Source organism: Syngnathus scovelli, chromosome 7 (genome assembly GCF_024217435.2).
Source record: "Syngnathus scovelli strain Florida chromosome 7, RoL_Ssco_1.2, whole genome shotgun sequence".
NCBI lineage: Eukaryota > Metazoa > Chordata > Actinopteri > Syngnathiformes > Syngnathidae > Syngnathus > Syngnathus scovelli.
The window spans coordinates 15,300,658-15,312,734 of record NC_090853.1 but is presented as its reverse complement, the minus strand read 5'-3'; the positions used below and the strand labels follow the sequence as shown (position 1 = coordinate 15,312,734).

General features: G+C 43.7%; 1 protein-coding gene across 4 annotated transcripts in view; it reads right to left on the bottom strand.

Annotated features, from left to right (window-relative positions):
- LOC125972246 (WD repeat and SOCS box-containing protein 1) overlaps window positions 1-10,869 on the bottom strand; it is a 162,316-nt gene extending 151,447 nt beyond the window's left edge. Inside the window, exons 1-3 of one of the 4 annotated variants that reach the window (XM_068651239.1) lie at window positions 10,702-10,869; window positions 8,344-8,805; window positions 8,022-8,149 (exon numbers count right to left, since the gene is read on the bottom strand). In XM_068651239.1, the coding sequence (XP_068507340.1) occupies window positions 8,022-8,149; window positions 8,344-8,643 (428 nt within the window). In that variant the 5' untranslated portion in view covers window positions 8,644-8,805; window positions 10,702-10,869. Of the gene's footprint in view, window positions 1-8,021; window positions 8,150-8,343; window positions 8,806-10,160; window positions 10,360-10,414; window positions 10,434-10,701 lie in introns of those variants that run through there. The other 3 variants (XM_068651242.1, XM_068651241.1, XM_068651240.1) reach the window with 3 other exon arrangements.
- Window positions 10,870-12,077: the final 1,208 nt, after the last annotated feature.

Genomic DNA, 12,077 nt, shown 5'->3' with positions numbered 1-12,077 from the left:
TCAACCTCTTCACCTTCACACGCAATTTCTTCAGGAATTGCAAATTCTAGTTATTATTATTCTACTTATTCCGCTCACTTTTTTGACGCTTAACTCCTTCCACATACTTCAACCGATTCACTCCGTTCCACTTTTCACTTATTCCAAATATTCATGACACGGCTGCTTACATTTTTTTTGTTCGAAAAATTTTCCGTTTTCACAAAATTCACGATTTTGTGGCATTTTTTTCCCCATTCATTCTTAATGGCAGATTCAACATTTCACATTTTTGTTGTTCCAGTTTGAAATTCACTTATTTCAACACATTCAAATCACATTGGGGACATTCCCAAACTTGCCAAATTCAAAAATTTCACGTTTTCACTTTTAAAATTTGCACAAAATTTTGCAAAATTTCACAAAATTTAGTTTTTCACTTCTAGTTTCTACATTTTTCCACCGATTCAACTCGTTCCAACTTTCAACTGTTCATCTTTTGCCTACCTATTCCACACCTTCCCACTTAGCAAAATTTCCAAATTTTCAATTTTGAAATTCACACCAAATTTTCCCAAAATTTAGTTTTTCCCTTCTAATTTCTACATTTTTCAACCGATTCAACCCATTCCAACTTTATTCACTTTGTTCACCTTATGCTTACCATATTCACCCCCTTCACCCCCACTTCCACAATTCAACCCTTGACCCCCACTTCCAGAGTGGCGGCCATCTTGGATTGACCCTGAAGTGCCCCAATGAACCCGGAATGAACTGGAAGTGCCCCAAATCAAACCGGAATTGACCCCAAATGAACCGGAAGTGACCTCAGGTAAACCGGAAGTGACCCCAAATCAATTCGGAAGTGACCCCAAATCAAACCGGAAGTGACCTTTTTAAACCGGAAGTTACCCCAAATAAACCGGAAGTGACCTCAGCTAGACCGGAAGTGCCTCTAATCAAACCGGAAGTGACCCAAATAGACCGGAAGTGACCCAAATCAAACCGGAAGTGACCATATTTCAACATTAAGTGCCCAAAATACCTACATTTGCGCTAACTTTTGCAAATTTTGACCGATTAAACCCGTTTCTACATTTTAACCCCAAAAGTGAACCTCCTGAAGCCGTTTTTTTTCCTTTTGTTCCAAATTTCAAAAGATTTTGGCGCAATTTTTTTTTCTTTTAATTCCCATTCATTCTTTATTAGGATTCAAGATTTGCTCTAACTTCTACATTTTTTAACCGATTCAACTCGTTCCAACTTTCAACTGTTCAATTTTGGTTTTCTACTCTAATTTCTACTTTTTTCAACTTATTCAACCCATTCAACTTATTCAACCCATTCCACCTTTCAACTGTTCATCATTTTCCTACCTATTCCACAACTTCCCACTTACCCAAAATTCCAAAATTTCAGTTTTGAAATTCACACCCAATTTTCCCAAATTTCCTTTTCCCTTGTAATTTCTACATTTTTCAACCGATTCAACTCTTTTCAACATCATTCTGCAGCATTCCCCAAGTATTTATTCAACCTCTTCACCTTCACACGCAATTTCTTCAGGAATTGCAAATTCTAGTTATTCTACTTATTCCGCTCACTTTTTTGACGCTTAACTACTTCCACATACTTCAACCGATTCACTCCATTCCACATTTCACTGATTCCAAATATTCATGACACGGCTGCTTACATTTTTTTTGTTCAAAACATTTTTCGTTTTCGCAAAATTCACAAAATTCTGGCAAATTCTTCCCCATTCATTCTTAATGGCAGATTCAGCATTTCACATTTACGTTGCTCCAGTTTGAAATTGACTTAATTCAGTGCATTCAAATCACATTGGGGACATTCCCAAACTTGCCAAATTCAATAATTTCACGTTTTCACTTTTAAAATTTGCACAAAATGTTGCAAAATTTCACAAAATTTAGTTTTTCACTTCTAATTTCTACATTTTTCCACCGATTCAACTCGTTCCAACTTTCAACTGTTCATCTTTTGCCTACCTATTCCACACCTTCCCACTTACCAAAATTTCAAAATTTTCAATTTTGAAATTCACACCAAATTTTCCCAAAATTTTGTTTTGCCCTTCTAATTTCTACATTTTTCAACTGATTCAACCCATTCCAACTTTATTCACTTTGTTCACCTTATGCTTACCATATTCACCCCCTTCACCCCCACTTCCACTATGCTTTCACCATTCAACCCTTGACCCCCACTTCCAGAGTGGCGGCCATCTTGGATTGACCCTGAAGTGCCCCAATGAACCCGGAATGAACTGGAAGTGACCCAAATAGACCGGAAGTGACCCAAATCAAACTGGAAGTGACCCCAAATGAACCGGAAGTGACCTTAGGTAAACCGGAAGTGACCCCAAATCAAACCGGAAGTGACCCAAAAATAAACCGGAAATGACCTTTTTAAACCGGAGGAGACGCCAAATAAACCGGAAGTGACCTCAACTAGACCGGAAGTGCTTCTAATCAAACCGGAAGTGACCAAAATAGACCGGAAGTGCCCCAAATCAAACCGGAAGTGACCCCAAATGACCCGGAAGTGACCCCAAATCAAACAGGAAGTGACCTTTTTAAACCGGAAGTGACCTCAGCTAGACCGGAAGTGCCTCTAATCAAACCGTAAGTGACCCAAAATAGACCGGAAGTGACCCAAATCAAACCGGAAGTGACCCCAAATGAACCGGAAGTTACCTTACGTAAACCGGAAGTGACCCCAAATCAAACCGGAAGTGACCCAAAAAAAAAACGGAAGTGACCCCAGATAAACCGGAAGTGACCTCAGCTAAAGCGGAAGTGACCTATATTAAACCGGAAGTGACCCAAATAAACCAGAAGTGACCCGAATCAAACCGGCAGTGACCGTAATTCAACACAAAGTGCCCCAATTCGCTACATTTGCGCTAACTTTTGCAATTTTTGTCCGATTAAACCCGTTTCAACATTTTAACCCCAAAAGTGAACCTTCCGAAGGCGTATATTTCGTTTCGTTCCAAACTTCAAAAAATCTTGGCGCAATTGTTTTTTCTTTTATATTCCCACTCATTTTCTATTGGGATTCAACATTTGCACTAACTTCTACATTTTTCATACCGATTCAACCCATTCCAACTTTCAACTGTTCATCTTTTGCCTACCTATTCCACAACTTCCCACTTACCAAAAATTCCAAATTTGAAATTCAACCAAATTCTCCAAAATTTCATTTTTCTACTCCAATTTCTACATTTTTCAACCGATTCAACCCATATCAACGTTCAACTGTTCATCGTTTGCCTACCTTTTCCACAACTTCTCACTTACCAAATATTCCAAACTTTTAAATTTGAAATTTGCCCGGCCGGGCATAGCCCGAAATGGAAACGTGGGTCCCCCTTCCCATGGGCTCACCACCTGTGGGAGGGGCCGAAGGGGTCGGGTGCAATGTGAGCTGGGCGGCAGCCAAAGGCGGGGACCTTGGCGGTCTGATCCCGGGCTGCAGAAGCTGGCTCTTGGGACATGGAATGTCACCTCTCTGGCTGGAAAGGAGCCCGAGCTGGTGTGCGAGGCAGAAAGATTCCGACTAGATATGGTCGGACTAGCCTCCACACACAGTTTGGGTTCCGGTACAAGCCCTCTCGAGAGGGGCTGGACTCTCTTCCACTCTGGAGTTGCCCACGGTGAGAGGCGTCGAGCAGGTGTGGGTATACTTATTGCCCCCCGGCTGGGCGCCTGCACATTGGGGTTCACCCCGGTGAACGAGAGGGTAGCCTCCCTCCGCCTTCGGGTGGGGGGACGGGTCCTGACTGTTGTTTGTGTCTATGCACCAAACAGCAGCTCAGAGTACCCACCCTTCTTGGGGTCCCTGGAGGAAGTGCTGGAGAGCGCTCCTTCTGGGGACTCTATCGTTCTACTGGGTGACTTCAATGCTCACGTGGGCAATGACAGTGAGACCTGGAAGGGCGTGATTGGGAGGAACGGCCCCCCTGATCTGAACCCGAGCGGTGTTCTATTGTTGGACTTCTGTGCTCGACACGGATTTTCAATAATGAACACCATGTTCAAACATAAGGGTGTCCATGTGTGCACTTGGCACCAGGACACCCTAGGCCGCAGTTCGATGATCGACTTTGTAGTCGTGTCATCGGATTTGCGGCCGCATGTTTTGGACACTCGGGTGAAGAGAGGGGCGGAGCTGTCAACTGATCACCACCTGGTGGTGGGTTGGGTGGTGGTGAGCTTCAACTCCCACCTCCGGCAGAGCTTTTCCCACGTCCCGGGGGAGGCGGGGGACATTGAGTCTGAGTGGACCATGTTCCGCGCCTCCATTGTTGAGGCGGCCGACCGGAGCTGTGGCCGTAAGGTCGTTGGTGCCTGTCGTGGCGGCAACCCCCGAACCCGCTGGTGGACACCGGCGGTAAGGGATGCCGTCAAGCTGAAGAAGGAGTCCTATCGGGCCGTTTTGGCCTGCGGGACTCCGGAGGCAGCTGACAGGTACCGGATGGCCAAGCGGAACGCGGCTTCGGCGGTTGCTGAGGCAAAAACCCGGGCGTGGGAGGAGTTCGGTGAGGCCATGGAGAATGACTTTCGGACGGCTTCGAGGAAATTCTGGTCCACCATCCGGCGTCTCAGGAGGGGGAAGCAGTGCAACGTCAACACTGTTTACAGTGGGGATGGCGTGCTGCTGACCTCGACTCGGGACGTCGTGAGTCGGTGGGGAGAATACTTCGGAGACCTCCTCAATTCCACCTACACGCCTTCCATTGAGGAAGCAGGGCCTGGAGACTCTGAGGCGGATTCTCCAATCTCTGGGGTCGAAGTCACTGAGGTAGTTAAAAAACTCCTCGGTGGCAAGGCCCCGGGGGTGGATGAGATCCGCCCAGAGTTCTTAAAGGCTCTGGATGTTGTGGGGCTGTCATGGCTGACACGCCTCTACAACGTTGCGTGGACATCGGGGACAGTGCCTCTGGATTGGCAGACTGGGGTGGTGGTTCCCCTCTTTAAGAAGGGGGACCGGAGGGTGTGTTCCAATTACAGGGGAATCACACTCCTCAGCCTCCCTGGTAAGGTCTATTCAGGGGTGCTGGAGAGGAGGGTCCGTCAGGAGGTCGAACCTCGGATTCAGGAGGAGCAGTGTGGCTTTCGTCCTGGCCGTGAAACAGTGGACCAGCTCTACACCCTCGGCAGGATCCTCGAGGGTGCATGGGAGTTCGCCCAACCAGTCCACATGTGTTTTGTGGACTTGGAGAAGGCGTTCGACCGTGTCCCTCGGGAGGTTCTGTGGAGGGTGCTTCGGGAGTACGGGGTGCCGAGCCAACTGATAAGGGCGGTTCGGTCCCTGTATCACCGATGCCAGAGTCTGGTCCGCATTTCCGGCAGTAAGTCGGATTCGTTCCCAGTGAGGGTTGGACTCCGCCAAGGCTGCCCTTTGTCACCGATTCTGTTCATAATTTTTATGGACAGAATTTCTAGGCGCAGCCGAGGCATTGAGGGGGTCCGGTTTGGGGACCTCAGCATCGCGTCTCTGCTTTTTGCAGATGACGTGGTGCTGTTGGCTTCTTCAGGCCGTGATCTCCAGCTCTCGCTGGAACGGTTCGCAGCCGAGTGTGAAGCGGTCGGGATGAGGGTCAGCACCTCCAAATCCGAGTCCATGGTCCTCGATCGGAAAAGGGTGGAATGCCCTCTCCGGATCGGGGATGAGATCCTGCCCCAAGTGGAGGAGTTCAAGTATCTTGGAGTCTTGTTCACGAGTGAGGGGAGGATGGAGCGTGAGATCGACAGGCGGATCGGTGCAGCGTCGGCAGTAATGCGGACCCTGTACCGGTCCGTTGTGGTGAAGAGAGAGCTGAGCCAAAAGGCAAAGCTCTCAATTTACCGGTCGATTTACGCTCCTAACCTCACCTATGGTCACGAGCTATGGGTCGTGACCGAAAGAACGAGATCTCGGATACAAGCGGCCGAAATGAGTTTTCTCCGCAGGATGTCCGGGCTCTCCCTTAGAGATAGGGTGAGAAGCTCGGTCATCCGGGAGAGACTCGGAGTAGAGTCGCTACTCCTCCACGTTGAGAGGAGCCAGATGAGGTGGCTCGGGCATCTTATCAGGATGCCTCCTGGACGCCTGCCTGGGGAGGTGTTCCGGGCATGTCCCACCGGTAGGAGACCCCGGGGACGACCCAGGACGCGCTGGAGAGACTATGTCTCTCAGCTGGCCTGGGAACGCCTTGGGATCCCCCGGGATGAGCTGGATGAAGTGGCTGGGGAGAGGGAAGTCTGGGAGTCCCTCCTAAAGCTGCTGCCCCCGCGACCCGACCCCGGATAAGCGGAAGAAGATGGATGGATGGATTTCTACATTTTTTAACCGATACAACAATTCCTACTTTCAACTGTTCATCTTTTTTCTACCTATTACACAACTTCCCACTTACCAAAAATTCCAAACTTTCAAATTTAAAATTCAACCAAATTCTCCAAAATTTTGGTTTTCTACTCTAATTTCTACATTGTTCAACCGATTCAACCCATTCCAACTTTAAACTTTTCATCTTTTGCCTACCTATTCCACAACTTCCCACTTACCAAAAATTCCAAATTTGAAATTCAACCAAATTCTCCATTATTTTCTTTTTCTACTCTAGTTTCTACATTGTTCATCCGATTCAACCCATTCCAGCTTTCAACTGTTCATCTTTTGCCTACCTTTTCCACAACTTCCCACTTACCAAAAATTCCAAATTTTCAAATTTGAAATTCTCCCATATTTCGTTTTTCTACTCTATTTCTACGTTTTTCAACCAATTCAACCCATTCCAACTTTCAGCTGTTAATCTTTTGCCTACCTATTCCACAACTTCCTACTTACCAAAAATTCCAAATTTCAAATTCAACCAAATTCTCCAAAATGCCATTTTTCTACTCTAATTTCTACATTTTTCAACCGATTCAACCCATTCCAACGTTCAACTGTTCATCTTTTCCTACCTATTCCACACCTTCTCACCTACCAAACATTACAAATTTATAAATTTGAAGTTCAACCAAATTCTCCAAAATTTCATTTTTCTACTCTAACGTCTACGTTTTTCAACCAATTCAACCCATTCCAACTTTCAACTGTTCATCTTTTGCCTACCTATTCCACAACTTCCCACTTACAAAAAATTCCAAATTTGAAATTCAACCAAATTCTCCAAAATTTCATTTTTCTACTCTAATTTCTACATTTTTCAACCCATTCCAACTTTCAACTGTTCATCTTTTGCCTACCTATTCCACAACTTCCCACTTACCAAAAATTCCGAATTTGAAATTCAACCAAATTCTCCAAAATTTCGTATTATACTTCTATTTTCCACATTTCTCAAGTAATTCAACTCATTTCAACATCATTCGGCATCATTCCCCAAGAAGTTATTCAAAGTCTTCGCCTTCACACGCAATTTCTCCAGAAATTGCATTTTCTAGTTGAGTGATGTTATTTCTTCTGCGCATAACTTTGCAGATGGATGTGTGGTAAATCTTCTCTGGCGTGCTATTTTTCTATTTCCCATAACCACTACTGTTTCTAAAGCAATGCAGATTTCTCCACTGTGGGAATAAAAGGTTTTTTTTGTTAAATATTTATTGTATCACTAATATACTTTTAATATTATTGTCCCCCCTCTCAGATGACTTGTGCAGTGACGTCCTCCATCATTTCTAGTCTTATGTGACTGGCTACATTATTCTGTATTATTTTCTCCCAATTTATCTGTAATGCAGTTCTGGCCAACCCTATATAACGTGTCCTCTACTAGAGAAGCACTTATTTGAGTCTTTAGCGATTTCGATATATATGCAACTCAAGAGAAAAAGAAAGGTGCATTTCACAGACAATACCAGAAGACTCACTTGAAATATGGATTTAGGCTAAGGCTAAAAGGTCTTAATATTGATGGGGGGGGAAGAAACAGCTGATTGCGTTGATTGAGATTGAATGATTGTTCACCAGATGGAGCTGCAAAGGCTTTCAAGGCAAATACATTTTTGAACCAACCTTACCTTGGTGGGGGTTTTGGTGGGGCTTCTGGGTATTTACCATCAAAAATGTGCATATCATATGTTGGTGGTGAGTAGATTGGCGGTGGTTCCTCATCTGAACTGTCTGGTTCAAGCGTTCTCTCCAGAATCTGAGGGGAAATACAATTGTCACAATGCATGGTTCAAGTAAAGCCTGTCCTATTTTGTTTCCATTCAATCTTTCCAGGTCATCTTGCTTTGCACATCCACTGCACAAGACATGAAGATTTAGTAAAATACGGGCAATAGGCCTTACTGGAAATAAGAGGGTTAGGGTTGACAGCTTTGGACACTTTCCACTGACCTCTGGTGGGATGCTGTCATCAGAGTCTGAGCTATCATCTGTAGTCTGTCCATCAATGTTCATCTGTAGAAGCTGGTCAATGGTGGAATCCACAGCACCATTATTGGAACGCAAGACACATTCGATTACTTCATAATCCATTGTGGGGAACATGATCTTGAAGTCCTCCATTGCCTGGTTGAACTCCAGTCGGCGGACCTGGCAGTTGGGTCTGCTGTTGTTAAGCTCGACCTGTCCATCACCTCCACCAGTGCTTCTAGCTCCTCCATTATTACTGCTTCGCCTGAACAGGCTGGTCATTGTCAAATTCTCACCAACCTAGTGCTAGGATGGCCCTTACTGTATGTGTGTGATCTGTCAGCGTTCCTCAAGTAGTACAGTTGGATTCAATTGCCTCTAGCATGGCACACTGAATCCTGGAGTGTGAGGAGTACATGTAAAGCCTCTTTTAGGTTTGAGGACCTATAATAGAAAAATAATGTGTTAGCTCAATCTGGTATGAGATATTCAGACACTTTTATAACTGCTTTGGCAATTTCGGCCACACGCAGTCGCACGGCACGAGCGTCATCAAAATGCGACAAAAGCGTGATGACAGACGATCCATTTGATTAAATTCATGTCGTCCAACTAGCAAACCCCCCCCCCCCCCCCCTTGTAAACTGGCAACAACAAGTTATCATCCTGAGAGCATTCTGAAATTTGGCGTTGAACCACAAATTACTCTTAAAGAGATTGTTTCTGTTTTAGTAATTTATTTGGGATTTGCACCTTTACCTTTGCACTTTTACATCCCAAATTTTAAAGGTTTTCTGGTTCTTTGGGCAAACACAATATATTCACTAAATACAAAAAGTTGATAAAGCAAATATAGTCTTGTTTTGCACATTGAATACGTCATTTGTACATGTTTCATTTCCAATCTTAGTCTGGCACCTACAACAGATTGTGTTTGCATATTATGGACCACAGTCCATGTTTTTGTTTGAATTCATTAAAGAAAAAGACAATTCAAGCAATGTTCTCTTGTATTTAAGATTGTACAGTGATAGCACCTGGATACTAGTGTGAAAGGAATGGGTGAAAACAGTGACAAAATGACAAAATGCCTTTTGGTAACAGGTCGAAGCAACGTTTTGTGATTGGGGGAGGAACTATACTTCATTTTTGGAACCATAAAATTATTGAAATTATGAACTGAACAAGTTAATTTTAATATTTGAGACCTGAACTTTGAAGTAGTTTGTGTAGAAAATTAACTTTTCCAACTTTCCTTGTTCAATAAATACTGTTCCAAACATGTTCAATAAATGCTGTTCTAATTTGCAAAACATAATCGTGAAAATAAAAGTGATTTCGATGTTGAACAAAATAATCGTGATTATGATTTTTACCCATGATGGAGCAGGCCGAATGCATATACATAAATATATATATGCATGCACACACACGAAAAGCCACTTCTGTCCCTGCCACAAATCGCCGATTAACGGGAAGCCCAGAATTTTTTTTCTCTGGCGATTGACCAATCATAGTCGTTCATTGCAAAAGAAACTGGTCACATCACAAGACAACGGTAATAAAAATGTACACTAAACACACAAAACGGGGCTTCTACAAAGCTTATTGAAATACATCTTAAAAAGATGAGCAAAAATTCACAGCCGACCGAGTACAAAACGGGGCTTCTACAAAGCTTATTGAAATACATCTTAAAAAGATGAGCAAAAATTCACAGCCGACCGAGTACAAAACGGGGCTTCTACAAAGCTTATTGAAATACATCTTAAAAAGATGAGCAAAAATTCACAGCCGACCGAGTGAACAAGGAGATAGTCACAAGATGATTCTGGCGTGACATCTTCACGATAGCTACGCTTTCCTCCTGTGATTGTTTCTCATCAAAACACTGCTCACTGGTTTACGGTAACGTCTCTCTCCGCAAACACTGTACCCTTAAATATCAATACAAATGCCGGAAGTGGTCATGTCGACATTTTAAAGTTACATTTCGCTGATTTCAATTTTACTTATCACTGCATCGCCGAATTCAGTAGTTCAAAGCATTCACTTTAAACGGTCCTCCGGATAATCCATCCTAAAGGCCTGACTCACTCCCAGCAGCATCCAATCCGAATTGGCTAAATTTAAATTTGTCATAGATGCAGGACATCAATAATGCGATTTTGGGGCGGTAGGGTGCAACTAAGACCCAGCAACTTTTTGTTGTTGTTGCCCTTTTCCTAACTTGAGTATTCGATATTTGGCACTACAGGACACATTTGATGTAATTCACCAAACTAAAGCCAAACAAATCTTTCATGTTCGACATGTTGAGTTTAGGCTACCGTTACTCACAGGCTGGTTGGATCCCGAGCAGGATTAAAAGTATCCACAGTGTAGCAGAGTCTTGACAAAAAGGCCAGCTGTGTTGCGGGACGGTGGGCCGGTCATAGGAAACAGAAGTGCACTGCCTCCATAATCTTAGCAGTAAGCTACCTCGGCTAGCAACCGGATGTGTCCATTTTACCCGGTGCACACAGTGATAACATGCAAGAGAAAGTTCATTGAATGGAAACGCATTCTGTGTGCAGAACATTTAATTTTAAATGATTTGTAACTATCTAAATGATACTAAGATTCGCATTTTTCTTCCAAAGGTTCTCGTTGCTTTGTTAAGGTAAATTGACGAAAAACGAACAGAGATAAGCCCAAATCACTGACCAATATCGGTCCGAGAGAGCTGCTGTCCTTTACCCCGCGTTTCCCAATGCCCCATAGGGAACATTGATATGGATGGTAAAGGTTTAGCGGACCCAGTGATATTTCCTTGGCCCCCTTCTCCCAATTTTAAAAAAAATATCCTAGCTCGGCCAGTGCGTGAGGTTACTTGGAATGAATAAACGTAACCCTCCATTTACCTGGAAAATTTGCTCCAATTAACTGTTAAATAAGAACTTTCCATACTAAAAATCCCTTAAGTGCTGCAGAAAACACTGCATCTATTTCTCTTCTTCGTTTTTAAATATCTTTATTCCTGTTTTTACAAGCTTTTAATGTACTTTTAATCATGGAAAGCACAGTCGAGGGTCCCGCACTTTCACCATGTTAACTAGTGTGACGTAAAATCCAAATGCTACCTACGTTATGTATAGACATTTTGATGTGTACATAACTGCACAAACCGATATATAAACGCGATACGGCGTTACGTAATTTCGATCTCTTTGTATGTCTTGGCATGTGACGAAATTAACAATAAAGCAGACTTTGACTTTTGACGTTGAACTGCCGTATGAATGGCACCCCAGTATGCCAATCAAGTAACAAATTTCACAAGGATGATGGGCGGACATCTTTTTTTTCTTTTTATACCAATATATTGCCATTGATCGTAAACCATCCACCTTATTCCAACGCCCATCCTTTTCGTGAAATGTGGAAATGCACTTCCAGTATAGTGAAAACAGCGTTTTATTTCGCAACGCCACTTGTTGCAGTTAAAAAAAAAAAAAAATTCAGACATGCTTCCTGGAAATCATGTCGCCTAATGTCCCTAAAATCAAATATAATTTCAGAGATTGAGGGCTACTATGACTCTGTGGTGGCCTCTGCCATCCTCTACGCCAGGGGTAGGCAATTCCGGTCCTCGAGGGCCGGTGTCCTGCATGTTTTCTATGTCACCCTGTTGCAACACACCTGATTCAAATGGTCAGATAATTGGCAAGGTCTGC